General features: G+C 44.9%; 1 protein-coding gene across 1 annotated transcript; it reads right to left on the bottom strand.

Annotated features, from left to right (window-relative positions):
* Positions 1-51: 51 nt before the first annotated feature.
* ECHDC3 (enoyl-CoA hydratase domain containing 3) lies at positions 52-20,849 on the bottom strand. The gene is made up of 5 exons (XM_045857816.1): positions 20,458-20,849; positions 17,233-17,354; positions 15,523-15,620; positions 10,828-11,028; positions 52-3,947 (listed from the first exon to the last, which is right to left on the bottom strand). Exons 1-5 carry the CDS (start codon positions 20,625-20,627, stop codon positions 3,636-3,638), a joined length of 903 nt encoding a protein of 300 aa, XP_045713772.1. The 5' UTR covers positions 20,628-20,849; the 3' UTR covers positions 52-3,635.
* Between the last annotated feature and the right edge of the window lie 1,331 nt (positions 20,850-22,180).

Genomic DNA, 22,180 nt, shown 5'->3' with positions numbered 1-22,180 from the left:
AAATAAGTTTTGAGCTCCAAAATATGAAAGAAAATCCTTTGTAAGACTGACTGAAATTTACCATTTTATTAACTAACGTATCAACTTCAATAACCTTGAATTTAATTCTTGCCTACTTGATGATGCCCAGAAATAATCATTGTTAATTAGTAAAAGATATTTTTAAAGTTTAAAAGCAAATCACTCATTTTCCTGCCCTAACATAGTATTATAGTTACTATGGAATGTGGGTGTATTCTGATTGATGTCTGATGTGCTAGGAGGTGGGGCTTCCAAAGGCCTGCACACGGAGGGCTGGGCAGGCCCTGGAACCTGTCCACCTGGAAGAGTTGAAGGGGCTCCCGGGAGTGCTCACGTCCACTCACAGTCCTGTCAAGGCCAACGGGGCGACTGCTGGCACGTTCATCTCATGGCCCCACTGCTTCAATATAGACACCGCCAGGGAGAGATCTGTCACTCCCACCCTGAGCCAGTAGTTCTCATATTTTAATGTGCAGCAGAATCACTTGGATATCTTTTTTTAAATGCATATTTTTGAGTAGTAATAACCAGAATTTGTGATTCAGAGGTCTGGCGAGGAGCTCAGGAATCCGCGCTTGGCCAGTCCAGATCACCCACGAGCCACACATGGAAATGCTGCTCTTACTGCAGTGGGTTTTCAGAGGAGGGCGGGCTGGCTGAGTTAAGCACCTAGACAAAAGTAAGGGTAGCTGCCAGCCGGGACAGAGATCTGCCTAGTGTAGGGTTTTCCTAGCCATGACATCAGAGGGTGCTGGTGTGTCCTAAAAACCTCTGTGATGGATTTCTTGTTTTCAAATGTAATCAGGTGTTTTCAATGCAAAAAAAAACCCATGCCTGTGTTCTCCATTCACCATAAAGCATTTTCTTTGAACAAAAGCTTCTTGTTTCAAGTTCACAGTGAGTTTCCAAACCCAATATTATAGAACCCAGAATGTCAAAACTGAGAGGAAAAGTGTCCAGTGGTGTCATTTTTATGACTGGGAAACTGAGGGCTGAAAGAGGCTACATCACCTACTACATCACCTACTGCATCACCTACACACTGACACAGCTCGCTGATGGCAAACCTGGGACTCAGTGCTCTTTGTGTTCAAATCCGTGCTTTTCCCGAATCCTCTTTGGTAAGAAAACCTGTGTTGCCTTGGCTGTGCCATTTCTGACTGGCTTCCATTGAGCACACTGGTAGCCTTCCTCTCCAGGCTGGAACAGTAATCCCACTAAACTGGGAGGAATACAGTGTGGCAGGCAGGAGCACAGGCTTCAGAACAATACTTGTCCAAGCCCACATGCTGGCTCCACCCTGGCAAATGCTTTAACTTCTCTGAACTTCCTGAATAGCAGGGGGACAGGAAGAGAGATGGCATAAAGCTGACTGGACAGGAGCTCAGGCTCATTGTATCACCAAGTTCTCTGGTGTAAAGTTAATCAGTCATTCACTCCTTTTGTTTATATTCTCCAGGGCTCAAGCCAGCCTTCACAACGGTGCCTTTCCCAGGTGAGCAGGAGTGAACACCCGTTGCACTGACTTTCTAGCCCCTGCACTGCTGGGCTGAGCTCAGCACAGCTCCCTGAGAAGTAAAATAGTGCAGGGAAAGACAGATCTACTAGACTTTCGGAAGGCAATCATCACATGGTTATGAGAACATTTTCTCTATGTCCCAGTGGAAGGAAGCAGATACAAATTAACCCCAAATTTATATTAGTCTTAGGATGAATCATATGACATCAGAGAGTGGGTTGCAGGCCTCAGGATTGCATGGTTTGAGGGTATTGTGTAGCTCACAGACAATGGAGAGTTAACTTTTGCTTTTCATTTGCCAAATGTGTGAGAAAGCTTTGTTACTACCTTGAAAGCCCAGAGAGTTTATAACACCTTCTCTACACTGTATGACATGGTGACTGCCAAACGGTGACTGCCAAGACCGGTCACCTGAAGAAAGGGCACGGGGGGCCCCACTGACAGGACCATTTAGAGCCAACCATGACAGTTCCGTCCTTCGTGACCTAGTTCAGAGCTGCAGCCAGCTTGTTATTAGCTTTGGAGTAAAAACTCCATTAGTGGTCTGCCAAGAATTGGAATCTGAAGTCCCTCGAGCACTGGCCCAGTTCTGGAGCAAGGAGGACCTGGTCTGTTGTTTTGGTTGGAGGGCTAGCCTGGGGCAGCAAAGTCATCCCTTGGGGCCAGCCTCCCCGAGAGGCAGCATGGCCAGGAGAAAGCGTACCCATGCTGTATGAGGCAGGTTGAGTTTGGGACCGTCACTCTGTCCAGTGTCAGCTGGGACACAGCGAGCCTCAACTAACTACTCAAGTGTGAGGCGGAGGTTGTTGTGGGTCCTGCTCCACTGGGTGGTGGTGAGGACTGTAGGAGAGTGTAGCATGTGCCAGGTGTCTGGCAGGTGGTAGCTCTAACGATCTTCCTGCTCAGGAGGGGTACTCTTAGAACAAACTCTTCCTTTCCAAGAAAACATCAGTTTTTACCTTTCTAAACTGGCAAAGAAAAAAGAATGCCAATCTCTGTGGAAGCTGTGAAAACACGAGTAAACGTCTATACCAAGAAATGCCTGCCCTGAGTGAGAACCACTGGTTAGAGCTACATCGTTCTCGTCTTGGCTGAAGTACTAACCACATTTAGGGCCACATTCTACTCTTAGGTAAGATAAATTGGACAAGCTTGAGGACAAGAAATTAGAACATCTCATGGGCCATAATGAACCAGAAGCCAGAAAGGAATGTATTTAGGTCCTAATCCAAGCTCTTGCTCAGCTGGGGGACTCTCTTCCTGATGCTGCTGTGGATTCTCACTAGAAGCTGAGCAGAGCTTGGAAGTGTGTCTGGAGCAAGTGATTTTTAGTGGGTCGGATGTATGTTCTGCGTCCTTCCCACTTCTCTTGATGTTTTTATTCTCAGGATTAGCCCAGGGTCCCAGTATCACAGTAGCCCCGATGGCTAGGATATTCACTACAGAAACGTCAGGCACCTGTAGTATGACCATAGTATGGGCATACAAAAATAAGAATTAGTTGATATTTTTCCCCTCAGATAGCTTACAGTCTGGTTAGAAAGATAAAATTACCAGTCTCTCTAAATAGTTAACCTTTTAAGCTCACATAAGATTATTCCAAAGCCGATGGCATGATTACTTCTCAATAGAACCAAGATGTTCAGTGTATAGAGTATCTCAGGGAGATCTGAAATGGTCCATGTGCCTGGGGCAACCAGAAGTACCTCCACTTTAGGGGACATTTCTGATAAAAGAGGCATGTTGACATCCTTTTTTCACACCTCATTTTATCGTCACCTTCTTCCATGTCAGGGTGATCCCTCACTTAAGGTCCCTTGAAGAACTGTATCAAATTCCAGGCTTTCTATGTAGCTGGCCCATCACAGGTGCCCACTACCTTTAAATGAGCACTTCCTTTGACTCTCTGCTTCATCCTTTCCCCATGGAATCATAGAGACAACATGCAGTGAAACCATTATGGATGTTACAGAAGCAGTCTGTCTGTCTTCTGTTACTGTCACAAGGCCACAGTGGCTGGGGATCAGATGGGGAGGGGGTGTCCTGAGTGCTGCTTATGGGGATCACTTGCCCTCGATCCTCTAATGTGGCCAGCTCACTGTGACCAGACAGGCTTTCTCTTCTGGATGAAGGCCTTGATTCCCTCCTGCCCATCCTGCAGGGCCACGTTGTCCACCATGGTCTGGGAGGTGAGGTGGTAGGCCGTTCTAAGGTCCTGGCGCAGTTGCTTGTAGAAGGCGGCCTTGCCCAGAGACACCACAGGACGGCTCAAGGAGGCAATCTTTCTTGCAATTCTCATGGTCTCTTCTTCCAGCTGCTCTTCTGGCACCACTCTGCTGAGCAGCCCATGGAGCAAGGCCTCCTGAGCAGAAATGGGGTCCCCAGTAAAAAGCATTTCTAAGGCGACCTGGGGGAGGAAACACGGGCAATTATTAAGGCACACTCCTTCTGACCCACTGCCACCTAAGTCCCACCTTCTCCACTTCATTCTGCTGCGGTGTCTCGTGTCCTGACTTCCTGACAATCTTGGCCCAGGTATCAGGAACAGATGATCTTTCCAGGACCAAGGAGAGGGCAGGACTCTCCGAGACCCCTGGTCCTTCCCCAAAGCTGAGCTCCTAGCCCTGCAGAAGTAGGAGGTTTGAGCTGCCTCTTTCAAGAGCCAAGCACAGGCCAGCAGCCACACCTGATGGGATAAAACTAAAAATGCCTCCCACAAACCAGTGCAGTGGCTGCTTTCCAGAAGGATGGGCATGTTCAGAAAAGCTACCACTTCAGTCTGATTTGAAAGAGCAGCCTCATCTCCCAAAGGAGGAGGAGAAGGAGTGAAAGGATATGCCTTCCAGGAACAGACAGGGCGCCTGGCATGATTTTAACTTACAAGGAGAGGATGCCCTCTTTCCACAGTCCTCTCCGCACAGGTTTCCAAGTCCTGCAGAAAGTGGGGTACACCTTCCTCACTTTCTCCAGTTTCCTTGGCTCTACTGCTGGCCACAAATTGTGCTTCCATTCTGTAATTCTACAAAGCTCAGCTTCTTGAAACTCAGATTTATGATTTAACAGAAGGCTTCCCAGGTACATGAGAAACACAGAACCTCTCTCCTTGCTCTCTCCTGCAGCATGGCTGCCATCTTTGCTGTGCCTTGAATACGCCAAACATGTGGTCACCTCAGTCCCTGTACTTGCCACTCCCTGGCCGGCAGTGCTCTGTCCCCAGATGTCCTGATTCATGGCTTGTTCCCTCATCTCCTCCAGGTCTCTGCTCACATGTCACCTCATTAATGTGGTCCTCCATGGCCACCCTGTTACAACTGCAAATCCAACCTCAGCACTATCCCCCTTTCTGACTGTATTTTAGTCCTTTGTACTTTTATCATTTAACTATATACTTTACATGTTTATTTGTTTATTGTATTATCTCAATTCTGGCAGGCAAACCCAAGTAGGCCAGAGATTTTTCTTTTTATTCTTCTGTTCATTTCTGTATCTCCAGCACAAGAGGAGTGCCTTGCATATAGCAGGCAACCTACTAAATATTTACCAATGAATGATTTAATGAATGACTGCATGAAGGCAAGCACAGTAGAAAGAAGTGACACTGTAGTTCTTTGGAGGCTAGGTCAAGAGGTGATAATGCTTGCCCCAGCAGGATGGCTCAGTTGGTTGGAGCGTCGTCCTGCACACCTAAAGGCTGGGGGTTTGATTCTTCATTAGGGCACATGCCTAGGTTGCGGGTTCCTTCCCTAGGCTGAGATGCAGACAGTAGGCAGCCTATCGATGTTTCTCTCTCACATTGATGTTTCTTCTTTCTTTCTCCCTTCCCCCCATCATCCTTCCTCTCTTTCTAAAATCAATAAACACATCCTTGGCTGAGGACTCAAAAAAGAAGAGTTAATAACTGCTTCCATGTGGCTCTTTCCCTTGTCAGCTCAGCCTGAGAACCAGTTGCCTAGCTCTGAGGAGGCCCACACCACACCAAGAGGCTGTGCTAAGTGTCCCATCTGAGTTCCCTGCAGAGAATCATGAGCGAACAAGCCTGATGCTGACTGCCCTCAGCTGTCACTCCCCCAATTTAGAAGTCTTCCAGCCCTGGCTGGTGTAGCTCAGTGGATTGAGCGCGGACTGGGAACCAAAGTGTCCCAGGTTCAATTCCCAGCCAGGGTACATGCCTGGGTTGCAGGCCATAACCCCCAGCAACCGCACATTGATGTTTCTCTCTCTCTCTCTATCTCCTTCCCTTCCCCTCTAAAAATAAACAAATGAAATCTTAAAAAAAAAAAAAAGAAGTCTTCCCAGCTGAGGTCACAGACATTGTGGAGCAGAGATCAGCTTTCCTCACCAAGCCTGGAGCCCTGTCCAAATTACAGCACATGGGCTGAACAAATTACTGTTGTTTTGAGCCAATTAACAGTGGGGGGTTATGCAGTGAGAGATAATGGGAATAGCTTAAACTATATATACAATGTAGTGCATCATCACAACCATTAATTACTGTTTACATTTCTATGTAGAGGGCCCCTGAAACTGTAGCTGAGAGAGCACTTAGATCCTGGTTTCTCAGTATCAGTGCCATTGTATATTTTAGACCAGATAATGTTGTGTGGGTTGTTTTTTGAATAACATTCTGTATGTGGCAGCATTCCTGACCTCTATCTACTGGGTGCCATCCCCCAACCCCAACTTGTGATGATCAGAAATGGTGCCAGGCATTGCCAAATGTCCCTGGGACCAATATTGCTCCCAGTTTAGAACCACTGATTTAGATGGCTTTTTAAATCATGAGACTAGATTATGCTTCTGCTATCCTGGCACCTCTCCCTTCTGTCCAGAAGACCAAAGAGGTCCTAATGCTATTAAAGCTGCTCATGAAAGAAATTTGGACTGGAGCAGGGTCAGGCCTGGACTGAGTTCCTGGCCTATCTTCAGCTTTCTAAGTCCCCCCACCTAGTTTATGCTTCTCTCTAGGCCTCAGTTTCCTCACCCATCTAGTGGGGTGATACTGTTTAGCACAATGTTGATTTATGGGGACTTCACCCAGGCAGATAAGGTAATGGAATGGCATTCCCTAAGAAAAAGAAAGCCTGCTGATTTTATAACTCATCAGCACAACCTTTACTTGCTATTTAAGTTTCTATGTAGTGGGATCCTGAAACCTCAGGTGTGAGAGAAGAAAATATCTCCTATTTCCTAAACCAACTCTTATTGCCTTTTAGGGGACACTTCTTGGGTCCCCTTAACAAGCTGATGATTTAACACTTCCTCTTCCTGCTATTTGCATTAAAAACCACAAAAAGGACTGGGTTTTTAAATGCCAAGGCTCACTCCCTAGGTAGTGGAACTTGTGTCTGGATGTCCCTGAGGCCACTTGCTAACCACAGACCTTAAGGGAATGATTTACTCCACTCTGAGTCTGTTTTCTTATCTGAAAAACAGGAGTGAGACTACCATCCTCTGGCAGAATTGTGAAGATTAGAGAAAATATATGTATCGCTTATACTGAGGTGCTGGGCACTCAGTAGGCACTTAATAAGTGCAGTGGCTATGATTCACATGCTTGTTCCAGCTGTAAACTTGTGTTTTACGGATCGTGGCCCCTGAAGGGGGGTGATTATTTAAAGCAGAGGAGCCTTCCAGGTCCCCTCCAGTCCTGCCTATGACAAGAACCATTTGGTGGCAGTGGTGTGCCAGTATCAGGGGCTGGGATACTAGAGGACTCAGAGAACAATGAGGCTGATGGATCACGGGGCTAATTCAATTAGCTGGGAAACCTGAGCAGGAAGTTAGGGCGTTGAGCTACTTGTTCTCAAGGTGCTGAGTCCACGTGGCTCAACTCTGATGGCCCCACAAATGACTGTGAGGGCAGGCTTTGGTGCATTCATGGGCCTGAGACCCTGCATTTCTCCAGGCTCTATGGTGAACTGCACACCAGCTGAGCAACAAGGCCTTAACACTCTTTCCAGCTTCAAAGTTCTACTCTGTTCTAATTAAATTGAGAAATCACATTCCACAAATACACACGTTATCGTGGGTAAATGGGTGGAAGCGTGTGTTCCTACAGCAGTGAGTGATTTGGGATGAGAGGGTCTGGACCTTTAGTGCACTGTCCTGTGATGCCAACAGCTTGGGGCACTGGCTTGTTCCTGAAGAAGGCCACCTCTGATAGGGGCAGGGAGCTGCTGCACCAGGCAGGTTGTTTACATGGTGCAATGAAGATGAATTATTTAACTCACACCAGAGGAGAGGAACACTTTACAAACGTGGAATGTTATTCATGCTCAGTCTGGCTTGAACACAAGAGGTCTATGTCATTGTTCCTGCTCCCATGCAGCCCTCTGTCTGTGGCACAGCTGAGCAGTTTCCCATGGTGACCAGCAGAGGGTGCTGGTGACCACACATGTGGCCTTAGCCTGCAGCAAAAGGGCTCAACTTCCCTAATTAGGCCAGTTTACAAAAGCACCTGCTTGCTTCCTTGTGGATGTGCATGGGGACATGTGCCCAACACCCACACGCAGTTGACAGGCCTGTGTATGAGTGTGTTCCTGTGGGAGAATCATGCAATTATGACAGGTAGGTGTGCTTCGTTCAGGCTTAAGATTTTTGTGAATCCCCAGTTTCCCTCCTAAAGGGTAAGTCCCGAGTAAGATCTGCAGTCCAGAAACCTGGTAAGGGCCTTAGGTGCCAACAGGCCTTTCATCCCACTAAATTCCCTTGATCAGTACTGCAAGTTCAGCTCATTAGTATTGACCTGAAACCATCTCTCTGCTCCATGCATCCAAATAGGCCAACATTAATGAGCCCTACATGCAAGGACTTCTATACAGGGGTCCCCAAACTCCTGTACCAGTCTGTGGCCTGTTAGGAACCAGGCTGAACAGGAGGTGAGCTTGAATGTAAAAGGCTTGCATCATCCTGGAACCATGCCCCCACCCTGCCCTGCTCTGTGGAAAAATTGTCTTCCATGAAACCAGTCCCTGATGCCAAAAAGGTTGGGGACCACTGTATTACAATGCTGAACCACTTTTAGACAGCTGACTAGGAAAAAACCCTGGAGACTTCCAAACAAAAATGCTACAACTGACTCTAGTGATTCAAAGGCCTCTGGGGGATCAGAACAGGAAGAGCACAGATCAGGGACCCACGTGGGACGATATGGGAGATTCGGAGTGGGCCTGGCACTGCCAGAACTTTCTGTGGGAAGAAAAAGTTGCTTTGGTCTTACAACGTCCTACCCTTTAATCTCCCATGCTGGACAATTATGCAACGTGTTTCTGAGAACAATTGGGATTCCTGGGAACTTACATCCTGTTTTTGTCATGTTTTCCCTCTCGTTCTTCTCAAAAACTACCTTAAAATTTGAAAATATGTGCCCTGGCTGGTGTGGCTCAGTGGATTGAGAGCTGGCCTGTGAACTAAAAGGTAATGGACTCCACATCGATGTTTTCTCCCTTTCTTTCTCTCTCCCTTACCCTCTCTAACAATAAATAAAAATAAATTAAAAAAATAAAATTTGATATAATGTGATATAATGTTTAAGTTTTTAGGAGTCAATTATAAGCCTTGATTTTTAAAGTTTGTTTTGAGAATGGATTCTTATCCTGTTAGTAGGATGATCATGATTTATATATACTATATATGTATTTTGTACATATAATGATTATTTCTTTAATCCTCGCCCAAAGATACATCCATTGATTCTAGACAGAGATGATGGGGGAGACAGAGAGAGAAACGTGGATGAGAGAGAAACACCAGTGGGTTGCCTCCTGTACACACCTGGACCGGGGACCGAACCCGAAACCTAGGCATGTACCCTGACCAGGAATTGAACCCATGACCCTTCAGTTTATGGGACAAGGCTCCAACTGAGCTACACCAGCCAGGGCAAGACAATCATGACTTAATTAAAAGTTTCAAATGCCTTAACACGGAACCTTCCAGGATGTTGGGTGTTGAACAGCTGCATGCAGGTAGGCTAAGCAGGCAACTGCCTTTTACTATGCACAAGGCCTCGTGATATGATTTGCACAATTATAAGATAGTTTACTAATAAGCTCTGACCATATGTTTGTAATGAATGTGTTTTAATATAATGGCACAAGGTAGGGACTTTACATATACAAATGTGTTTACATATATACATATACACATATGTACATATATACACATACACACACATTTAAGGTAAATGTGCATCCTATAGGGATCAAAACACCCCTTGGACCGAGGATGTTTCAGCTAGCTCCGTTTGACAGGCCACTACCTGCAGTTGTAGAGCCCACATTCAGCCAGTTTTCATGTGTGTGCGCTTGTAGGCATATGCATTCAGAATGTCCTCAAAACACACACCTCTGTGAAAACTAATGAGGAAGCACCATGAAAGAATGGAGTGCTTCTCTAAATGTCTTGGTCCTGTGGCTTGATTTCCCTTGAGTCTCATTTCTTTTGTGCCTCAGGCATGTGAGTAACTGCTAATTTTTGTAGCAGATGCTAATGTGGATATTCTAGAAAGCAATTTAGTTCCCTACTTGCTATGGTATATGACACTCACCCCTCATTTTTTAAACAGATTTCCAATTGAGAATGAGTATGTACTTTTTCTAGAACAAGGAACCCACTGGTTTCTACTTAAGTTTGGTAAATATTACTTTTGATGTTATAGGAAGGGGGGAAAGCTTTGTAAAGAAATAGATTTCACATTGGTTAGCTATGACAAAACAACTTTTACAATGTGGCTCCTGGAGCAGCTTTAACACACAAGGCACAGGCTGTTCATGCTCCTGAAATACAACCACCACAGAGCTGACACACTCAGTACGGCAGCGACTTTCTGTCCTTTGTAGAACAAGACAGATTGTCAGCACACAATATGCCAGCAACACTTGCATTCTGGCTTCCTACTACTGGCATGTGTCACCATGCTAGTACAGCTCATGGGCAATGTTTCAGGGCAACAAAACTGAGTCTCAGCTGCATTTCAAATAAGATTACAAAAAAATGTGTGCCTTTATGAAAACAAACAAAAAAATCCAAAACCTAACTAGCCCATACTGAGGGGCAGGCAAGAGTGAAATGCACAATTCACAAAGTGAAGCACTTTGTGAGAAGCTGCATACTCCATCCCCCATGCAAGACGTTAGAAGGGACACTGCGGCACACCCAGCCAGCTGTGCTTGGTGCAGAATGTCCTGATTCAAATGCTACTTTAACAAGCGAATTCTGGAGCTAACCCTGTGACATGCACGCTGGAGGGTTACAACTGGATAGGGGGCTGCAGGGGGCCAAATTACCTTTCTTGGCACTGCTCTCGCCAAGGCCACGCCAGGGGTGGAGCAGAAGAGCCCGATGTTCACACCCGGAGTGGCAAATGAGGATTTGTCACTGGCTACAGCAATGTCACAGCTGGCAACCAGCTGACACCCAGCAGCAGTGGCCAAGCCATTCACCATGGCAATCACGGGGACGGGGTGATTCTGGATCAGCATCATGACCTGGAGGGGCAAACACACCCAGTTCACAACCATGCCAAGAGGGAGGTACAACATTAGTTTATTTCATATGTCTTTCCTGTTTTCAGAGCCTTTTCATATCCATTAGTGTATCAGATTCTTTTTTTTTTTTAAGGACAAAAGAAGGCACAAACAGAACTAACTTGCATTGAATACTGACTGTGAATCAGACTGTGCCATTTAATTCCTGAGAACCCCAGGGGGTAGGAACACTGTGTTACAATCAGGACACAAGGCTCAGAGCGGAAGGAGCCAGCCTGAGGTGACAAGATCCAAGATCTGCAAGTGGTGCTGTAGGGTCTGAACCCGCATCTGTCGGACCCTCAGCCCTGGCCTTTTCCAGGTTCCAGTCCCCTCCTCTCCAACTGCTTCTGGAGCGCCCCCACCAGGGGACACAGATGACTTCGTCCCTGGGAACAGTGCATCTGTGGTCACTGAGCCTGTGTGGAGCTCTAGTGGTGGAAGTCTGAAACTGGTATTTTTAACTCCCTTGAAAAATTAAAATGGAAAAGGGACTGGAAGGCAGTTTCTTTAGTAATCACTCCTCAAATTACCACCATAATATCTCTCAATTCTATTACAATGGTGGGGAACACCCTGCTGTCATCAAAATGAACAAACTTCCTGAAACAGTGCCATTGGCACAGAGAGGACAGCCACAAACTTGCTCATGCGATACCCCTGCTCCTCCCAAGTCTCCAGAGCTTTATTTTTGCAGCTTATGAAATAATTTGGTTTATTTCTCCATTTCTTCATGACACTCTACACAGATTGTGTTGCTATGGTAACTTCAGTTTATAAATGGTTGTTCTTTGAACCCTGGCAGGGTAGGAGAGGCAGAGAGGAGCTTCCTCGGGGTATGTTTTCCCTGATGGCAACTCCAAAAAAAAAACGACCTCCATTGATTTTGCCCAAGGAATTTACCTTCATCCTTATAAGCATTTGATAACTGTCAGCTTTATTATAACAAAACCAATGATATATATAAGGATATCCCATTATATTCTATAGTGGAGGCTCTTGACTTTTTGGGGGGTCACCTCTGAGAATCTAAGTGCTAGTGACCCTCTTCATAGAAGAATGCACTTGTATGTACTCATACCCCAAAATGTTCATGGATTGTGGGGTTCACATACTTTAGTGAGAATGGGGATGGTCAGTGACAGAGCTCATTCACAGTGAGCTACAGTGACAAGGAGAAGGACACACAAGAACCGCAAAGAAAGACAAAATTTTGTTTTAGCTTTGGGTGTGACCTGTCACTCAATGAACTTTACTTGTGAAAAGTAGCTGACTGTGATCAGAGTTGAACAGTTTGTCTCCTGTTTGCCACCTACAAAAGACTAGGATTTCAAACTTCCTGGTGGCAAAGTACTTAGGTAATCCAGTATATATCAACAGTATTAAAAATATTCATACCTTTAATCTAAAAATTGTACTAACAAGTAATAATCTGAAGGTGTAAAAATCTATCTGGACAAAGATGTTCACCAAATCATCACTGTATAATAATAAAAACAATAAATAATATAAACATATAGAAATAAAAAAGTGGCTGTATTAACCAGACTATATTTATTTCACAGAATGCTGTATTCTATTAAAATTAAATTTTCCAAGAGAAATATCAGCATGATAGTCTGGGCATGTGTAGTGGTATGGAGTCAGGCTGCTGGGGTTTGATGCCCAGTCTATCACTCACTCACTGCCTAACCCTCAGTCTTCACATCTGTAAAATGGGTATAATAATAGTACCAACTTTAACAACTGGAGAATTACATAAATTAATATGTCTACAGTACTCACAATATTACCTGGAACATAGTAAGCATTCAATATTACACAATTACACAATGTAATCATATCTATGTGTGATTATCAGAGAAATAGGTACATGTAGAAAAATGGTTAAAAAGAAATGTAGTGAATATTTTTGTTAACTATAGTTTTCTCTGGGTGGTATGATTATGGTATGGTATCAGTAATTTTTTTTTTCATTTATTTTTCTAGGTTTCCAGAATTTTCTATAAGCATTTACTACTTTTATAATTAGAAAATTTTAAAAGTAAAGTTAGAGAGCAATTCAGAGAATAAAGTAGCTACATAATTGATCCTTTAATAGTCAAGAATTGATTATTCCTTCTATTTTACCTTCTGAATGAAGTACTCTTTGGAGATCCGGCCTACTCCAAAATGGATATAAATTTAACTCTTCCCTAGCCTCATTGAACAGCAATGCTGAGGGTTCCATATTATATATCCAAAAGCCAGACGTCCTACCCCATTGTCATTTCTGTGGTGGGGTGTGAGGAGAAAGAGAAGAATCTCCTCCTAGGCTGTGGTTTCCATTGTCAAACTTCACAGGATAAAAGCAGACAGACAAGGGCTGGTGTCTAGTGAAAGCTGCAGCATCAGATCACAAAGGTTACTATCGCTCTTCCATAATTGAGTATTTATTCTCATTTTCAATTTGTTCTATTCCTGATTTTTAATAATTAACTATCATGCTGTACTTGCAGTCTATAACAAATCTGTTACAGATTTTAGATACTAAGCTAATTCAGCACTATCTTCCTTTCTGAAATCAAATTTTCTCATGCATGAACCAGACATAAAATATCTAGCTCATTCTGTTCCAATCTGCCTGTTGATTACACTTGGAAATTGAAATCTTGCATAAGTTTATGGTGCTCATATTTATTCAGACAATTGATTTTCTTAGAACAAAAATGTTAAAGAAATCAATGCATTTTCACTCCTGTGTGACTGCATCAGGGCTTGGCCTTGTTTAGGCACTGGGTCTTTTTCGGTGAGCCAGAAACATCCAGGGATTGGAAGCTTCCACAAAAACCTGGTATTTATCCTCTGAAGCAGCTCTGCCTCCCCGTGGCCCTTTGGTAACCCATTTAGATCCCAGTTCATGTAGATCCCCCGGCAGAGTAACAAAAGCAGGTCCTCTTGGCAGGATGGAAGGCCTACAGGTTATCTTTGATAATTTTCTATTTTGGTCAAACATACTAGGTATTAATAGGAAAATAACTTTTAAAGCCCCAAGCCTTGGCAAACACAGGAGCAGACTGCTAAATAATCATTAATGTGAAACAAAAGACCTAAGTCTTAGCTCTGGCTGCTCTCTCCTCTCTGTGAAGCCTCAAGTCATTCACTTTTCCTGTTGTCCCCCCATGAAGTGAGAAAACTATACTCTGATCTCCAGAAGGGTCTCTGGGAAATGGTAAGGAAGACAAACAATGGTCAAGAAGGTATCTTAATCACCTTCCAGTCCCTGCCCCCCCTTGCTCACCTCTATCTTGTCTACATAGCAAGTATCGTCATCTATTTGTTGAAACATAAATGACCAAATGAATGAATAAGTCTATGAAAGGTGGAAAATTAGGCTAAGTTATCTTAGGGTCAAGTTATGAAACTGTTTTCTATGTCTTGTTTCTCAACTAGATTTCTATTTTCAGTTTGGTAGGAAACTTTTTTCCTTCTATTTCCCTTAATATCTTTCAAGTACCATACACATAGGAGGTACTCAATAAATACTCCTGAAACAATCAATGTGTTACATGAAGTTGGAGTTTATTTTTAATTTTTAACTATCCAGGGGTTGAGATGATACATTTATAAATCATCTCAACTTTTTGTTCTTCCTCCTCTGTATCTGTTGGCAGTTTCTCTTCTTAATATGGTTAAATAGATGGAAGTGAAAATGAAGAGGTTAATTTTCCTACTTGGAGGTAGTATTATAAAAGCTGATTGAAAGAAGCATTTGAAAATAATTTTTTAAAGTCTGAATTTTATTTTAATTTTTAAAGGATTTTATTTATTTATTTGCAGAGAGAGGGGAAGGGAGGAAGAGAGAGTGAGAGAAACATCCATATGAGAGAGAAACATCAGTTACTTCTTGCACACACCCAACCAGGGACCTGGCCCACAATCCAGGCATGTGCACTGACTGTGAATAGAACCAGCGACCTGTCAGTTCACAGGCCAGTCCTCAGTCCACTGAGCCACACGAGCCAGGACTTGGAAATAATTTTAAAAATCATTATTTTTATCCCATTTATGAATGTTCTCTTTTTCCCATTAACAGAGATGTTTCAGTTTAAAATTATTTAAGTTATAATCTTAGGTTCTTTCCTCTAAAGATGGATATTTCCACCCTTTGCCTCTTAAAATACGTGGACCAAGACATACCCATGATGCTGGAAATTGCACCTATCAATCCAGCATATACTTCACTCTCTTTGGCATATTGCAGTATCAATAGCAAACTATGGTCATTTCTTAGAAATCAAGACCAAATTGTTGCTTGGATGAAGGATTCATCAATGACCACAGAGGTTTCAGTAGTTCTACAGTGGTTAGGTTTCACAGATAAAACCTTACCTGTAAACTAGAAGCCTAACTCAATTTTTAAAATGTACAATTATCATTTTCAGGTTTGCAATGCCAACTGTCCTCCTGGCTTACCTCAGAACAGGTCTGAAATACTTCAGCGTGATATTCTGGACCTTGTTCACCCGTCAATTCCTTTAAATCATGCCCCGAAGAAAATACAGGCCCCTCAGCTGCAAATGTTTCCAAATGAGATAAGAAAATAAAAAGGTGTAAACAGCAGAGCTGGGAAAGTCACTTATTTGTCTACTGAATAACTTTAATGAACACTTGTATTGATGCTGTGGACACGTAGAGAAAGTTAATGGCCCAATTTGGTAGAAATAATTCAACTTGAAAAGTTACAGGCAGTATTTTGAGATGACATCCAAGGTGATGGTCTAAATGGTCCATGGTGGAAACCAATCAAGACGTGCAATCACACCACAGAGAGGGCTCACCAGCCAGGGTGAATGGGCTTCTTTCAGAGTTGTCCCTCCAGGCTCACATGTTGGTTTTGGACTTGGTCTGGCCTGAGAGTATTGACTTACGTAGGTTCATCAGAATGCACCACACCTTTGGCAGCATCCTTGTTGTTTAGTCTGCAGCCAGTGGCCATCCATACAGTCAGCACTGTAGTCAGGAAGGTCAGAGTGTGAAGAGAACCCCTTTATTTTTTACATGGGCTCTGTCATTAACAACAGCAAAATGTAACTCCACAGATGAGCTGATAACACTTTCTCATATTTTCCTTTAGTTGTGGCTCTTTTGATAAGCCATATTATTCCCTTTAAACAGGTGAGGAAATTGTGTCATTCAGAAGTTAGCTGCCTTTGTAGCTTACAGGTAACATCCCCATGGCTGATGAATAATATCTGTCCTGTTTCTTTTCCATTTGCCATGTAAAACAGTTGAAGTGTTACCTTTAACCACAGATAAGAAGGTAACATTCTGAATATCTGCCTCCAGAAATACTGATCCTTAACTTCTACAACAAAAAAAGTATATCACAGAGCATCATCCATTTTATTTTTCTGTGAATGCTTTAAGGTGCTGACACTGATATTATTTGTACCATCACTATCATCACTAGATAGTTCAGTAAAAAATTTTACTGGAAAAGAACAAGGAAAGAAATGAGCCAACTAGGGCACCCTTCCTGGCACCACTGAAGATTATGGATATTGGCGGAAAGTTTAGCAGGAGCAGAAAAGACAAACCAGTCAACTGCCTGAGCAGCCTGGTCCTGGCTGATGCGGTAGGCTACCTGAAGGATCAGTGATTAAACCCATCTAATCAGGTCCATGAGGGAACCAATCATCATGATCAGTAAATCATCTGATTTTGATGGGAAGACCAACAGCCAAGTGCGGCAATGTTTCATAGCCCCCACTGCTCAAGAGTTTTTCTTTTTCTTTTTTTGTGTTGTTTTACCTTTTTATTGTCCTCCTATATTTACCGTTACTTTATCTCATGGCCATTTTGCTGTAACTGAGTAATACCACATGTACCAACATTCAGTGAGAATCCACTTAATCTCTACAAGATATTTTAAGTGAACACTGCCGTTGTAAACTTTTATAGGGCTTAAAATGTTATCTTCTTTTTTTTATTGCATTTTTCCCCAATTACCATTTGTCCCCTTTATGCCCCCTCCTCAAGATTTTTTTAAATAATTAATGTTCTTATAAAGGAGTTTCCAAACAATTCTCCTGTTAAGTGAGGGAGTGCCCCAGTTAACCAATGAATTTTGAGAAAAGTCTTCTGGGTACTGCAGAACCCTGAGGATGGAGATCAGATAAGTACCTGAAATGATAATGACTTTCAGATCTTTGCTTTCAGCTTCATGAAGAATGTCACTTCGGAGCGATTTCAGCATTGCCAGTGACAGCGCGTTTCTCCTCTTTGGATTGCTCAGGACAATGTTCCTACGAAGAACATTTTATAATTACTGGGTCATACACCAATCAAAACAAGCAAGGACTCCTGCAATTCCTTTCTAATCTTGGAGCTATTTTTAAAATACTAGAAAAGAGAACTGTTGGTGCTTAGAGGCAACTGAGACGGTCTGTCAACTCTCTGGAGTTACAGCTAAGTCAAAACAAGGACACTTCTTGAAATGCAGGCTGGGTTTTCTCCCTCTTCCCTTGATTTGTTTCTCTTTTTCTCCAGGTTTGCTGTCAGAAACATTATTGCCACTTCCACTGAAAGGGCAAGTCAGAGTCGTTCCAAAATCATTGCCATGCACACTGAGAGGCTGCACAGTTTGTAAGACAGTGGCAGGAGCCAGAGGAATCTGACACACAGTGCCACCTGTCCTTCTCTCCATTGTCCTTCAGAAAAAATATTAGAAGAGCCAAGAATAAAATCTGTCCCTGATCTACTCCCACCCACCTACCCCAGGACGACCACAGTGCAGCTGCCCATACACACATATGACAACATTTTTCCATCTCTTATGGTGGCAACCTGCAATTCTGTAAATGATTCATGCTGTCCAAGAATGGAATGATAGGTGAAGAACAAAAGGACAGAACTGCACAGCAACAGGGCTCTTTTGGACATGTCATCTCACTAGAACCTAGTATGCAAAGGCCTGCTTGCTATTTTAAGTATGCTGATTACAATAACATGTATTGTCTTCTTACCGCCTATACATAGGAAAGTCTTATTTTTGCTGTTGTATGGAACAAGCAGTGACACTAACCAGATTGTTATATATTTTAGGTGTTTCCCATCAGCCTCCATCCATGTTTTCTGCCTTCCTTATTCTTTTCCAAATCTGATATTCCTACCGCTACGTGTCGGCATGGAGTCTCCATAAATAGCCTCCTGTGCCACTGTTTTCTGGAAAATCACTTTGACAACTGAATTTCTGTGCAATACCATTTTCTTGGGAATATCATTTCCGCTTTGCTGCCACGTTTAGGTGGCTGTGATATTCATCATTGTTTCTCATATACATACTGTCTCCTAAGTACAAAAATGACTTGCAGCTGATATGCTGATAGACTTTGAAACCTATATTGGGCAAGGGGGTAGCGGGAGAGATAGTGGCAAGAGAACTGCTGATAAACCTTCAAGTAAAATAATGAGTGTGCTTGCTGTAGCAGACTTAAAAAGCTGCCATCCTATCCATGACATATGTTTAAATTAAATTCTAAGGCCTCAGGCAAGATTATGTAAAATGATGCCAGTCCCCAAATGCCCGAGCTGCATGGCAGTGTCTGTTCATGTGCATCCCATTAATCCTTCGGCTTGTGTGCAACATACCCTGTCAGAGTGCTTGAAGTTGCTGAGCTCACTTTTCACCCCAGTATAACGAGGCTCCTGTTCCTGCCACTCCAGTAAAACTATTCTCACCTAGCAGCTCCTAGTTGTCTGAACCAAATCCAGTGGCCATTTGGATTATGTTCTCCTTCTAGAAACTAACTCCTCCTCTACAGGCTTTTTGGTCCTTCTCTATTTCCATAGGCTCCTAGCCTTCTGCTAACCCCTAAATGCCAGTCATTTTCAGAGCTCCCTCTTGTGCCTAGAGCAGCACCCAATTCAGAGCTGGCCCTCCCCACATGACAGTGGTGCTTCTGAGAGGAACAGCCTTGAAATAGGACACTCAAAGCTTGACTGAGTTGTTGGATTTGGGGGCTCTCTTCCTACTAAATGAGTCCCAGAATTGATGATAGGTTGTTCTAATCACCTGTCTCTCTTTCTGATTCATGTTTAACTCTGGAGAACTCCACCAGGCCTCCTTTTGTCATATGGCTGCCATGCCACAAGTCAGGCTTCTGAGCAGATGGACCCAGATTTGCCCTCTTCCAGCTGTGCCCATCCAAGTGTGCAGGGGACCACTAGGATAATGGGATGTACTCACGTAGGATCACCTCCTCCCTCCAAACCCTGCTGCAGTTACCTGAAACCCTGGAGTTCCCTGGCTGTGCAATGGGCAGCCCTAGGCCCCAGGGTGACCAAAAGGACTTGTTTATAGGGGTGAGAAGGCAGAACACAGGCATGTGGATGGGGTATCTGCAGACCTATGACCCAAGCCCCTGGAAGAAAGGAGAGGTGAAGAGGTAAGAGGGGGTGAGCAGAGAGGCTGGGAAGAAAAAAAACCCCACGAAACTAGACCAGTGGCTGGCTCTCCACGGGAGGACTGCTAGCAGCCTGAGGGTTGTAAATTCAAACACGGCCTCTGAGGTTTTATGAAGGCCTACTTGTCAGGGCAGGAGAAGAAAACATGCTTAGTGTTATTTTGATTTGTAACTTTTAAATACTTAGAATGCTACATGGGCCTTCCGTTGGGCTCCTGACTGGGGAGGCAAAAGTCAGGATGAGGCCTGGATGGGGCTTGGGGCCCTTCAACCTTTGCTATATTGTCCAGTTTCCGTTGTGTACACAGGTATGGTTTTAAGGGTTTTGGGGTCGTTGAGCCAAAGGGCAGCGCTTAGTATGTCGTGTCCTTCGTCCTATTTATTTCCCCAGCACTTCTGGGTGAGGGCCAAGGCGCAGCTCTGCTAAGCCTAACATAGCTTTGGAGCCAGATCAGGTTCGTGAAGCACAGAACCCTCTAGTAAAGGGGTGTCTCAAAGGCCACAGCAGCAAAGCTGCCCACACTGAGTCTGAGAGTCCAATGACAATTTGGCTCGGTTGCACTAAGAGTTTGGGGGGGATGTGGGGCAGTCCCACTTGAAATACTCAGGTGTGAGTCTTGCAGGGTCTCAAACGCGACTGCGCCCAGGCGAGTGACCTCTTTAAGCACTATATCCACTATTCTCGGCAGGACTACCCCGCGGGCCAGATTGCACAGTGACAGACGACCGGATTGGGGGGGGGGGACAACGCGGCGGGGCGCTGACCACTAACAGAGTTCTGGTTGGATTCCGCGCGGGGTGACAGGGCGCGGCGTCTGGCCTCCACTCTGCCCATCTCTCTCCTCGTGTCCTCGCCAGTCCACCCCACCCGGGAACAGCCCCACACGCCTAGGGGCGCAGGCCGCTTCCGGAGGGCCAGGGCTCCCGCGGCCCGGCCGCTGACCTGATGCCGTCTCGCTGCTGCGCGCTGGTGGGTCGCTGCCCAGGATCCGACTGACCGGCCCCGGGCAGTGCCTTGCTGCAGAAGCCTGCGGCGAGCGGAGCCCACAGGCCGCGCCGGAGCCAGTCGGGTACCTTTGACCCGAAGGCCCGGAAGCCCGCGACGGCGGCCATAGCGGCCAGAGACTCGCTCCGACCGCTCAGAGGAGCGCAGGTAGAGTCCGGCCGCTGAGCTTCCTCCGCGAGCAGAACCGGCTGGAGCTCCCAGTCCTCTTCCTCGATGGGACTCTTTCCGGCCGAATCCCTCCTCCGCTGCCCAGCCTCTCCAACCCACGGAGTCCTCCGAAGTCCAGCCCCCGGCCCGGCCCACTACCGCGCCACCTGGCCCGGGACCCTGGAGCCCCGCCCCCGTTCCTCCACCCCCAATTCTGCCTTAGACGCTGGGCCCTAACCCGCTCAACCCTGCCCGCCCCAGTTGTCCCGCCCCGCACGGCGTTCCCCACCTCTCCCAGCACCGCCCCAGATCCCGCCCTCACCTTGACCCCGGGCCACTGGCGCCCCGTACCATCCCCGAGGGGCTGAGGGGTGGAGCCTAGGTAGCTGGCGAGGACTGGAAACCCGCAGGCGCTCTCCACGGTTTGTTTGCCTTAGCATAGTCATATCAAGAGTTAAAAAGAAAATGTACTTGAACAATGATTAAAATATTTTAAAAAATTTAAAAATTTTAAAAAGTGAAAAAGAGGCGAGGAGTGGGTTGGTTTGCTTCTTTTGCACCAACACCAAGAATGTGGTAAGTTAGCCTAGGTTAGAAAAATGAATGTCATCACGTAGTGAGTGGTGTGACTTCGGGACTCCTCTTTGTTGCCTCACCTCACCCACAGGAAACTGCCCAGGCCTAGAAGATGATCACAGCTCAGGACACGAGGGGTTTCCCGCTCAGACATTGACTTCTGAATGTTTTATATCCTCCTTCCAAGAAGCCCTGGGGTCTACATTTATCTCTTGGGTTTTTCAAATGCTCCAGGGAGGGAATGATAGGCCCTTTTCAGGATCTAGGTGGCTGCCATGAGAAAGGGCATATCCTGCAGTTAAAAGCTTAAGTAGGATGAGGATGTTCTCATTTTCAGTTGTTAGTTAACTGCTTTCTATATTTGTTAAATTCTGAAAGTCCAGTGATTTACAGGACACTTAGAAGATATGACCTTGGTCCTCAAAGATCTTATAGTCTCTGGAGGAGACACCATGCCCAAGACCCTCCACACTTTTTACACTAGAAGCTGTGCAGCAGGGGTGTCCCACCTGCAGCCCGTGGGCCACATGCGGCTCAGGGTGGCTATGAATGCAGCCCAACTCAAAATCGTAAATTTAATTAAAACATTGTGAGATTTGTTTTGTGATTACGTGTCACAATGTATTTAATGTGCGGCTCAAGACAACTCTTCTTCCAGTGTGGCCCACAGATGCCAAAAGGTTGGACACCCCTAAAATGCGTCCATTGAGATTGTACAATGGCTTAAAATAGTCACACATTGGGTTCCTCTGAGTGAGGCTCTCTTTAATTCTCAGCTTCATAATTGGACGGAACACGTGTACAGCAGGATATTTTGAAATATCAGTTGATATCACCACCACCACCACTTCATTTCCTTGGTTCTCATTCCATTCAGGTAGCTGGGGTATTCTCATTCATTGCCTCCAAGGAAAAAGGGGTCTGACAGAATTCAGAG

The sequence above is a fragment of the Phyllostomus hastatus genome, unplaced genomic scaffold (assembly GCF_019186645.2).
Source record: "Phyllostomus hastatus isolate PE091 unplaced genomic scaffold, TTU_PhHast_1.1 phas_scaffold_1674, whole genome shotgun sequence".
NCBI lineage: Eukaryota > Metazoa > Chordata > Mammalia > Chiroptera > Phyllostomidae > Phyllostomus > Phyllostomus hastatus.
Note: the sequence above shows the minus strand (reverse complement) of the source record. Positions and strands in the feature narration are given on the sequence as shown.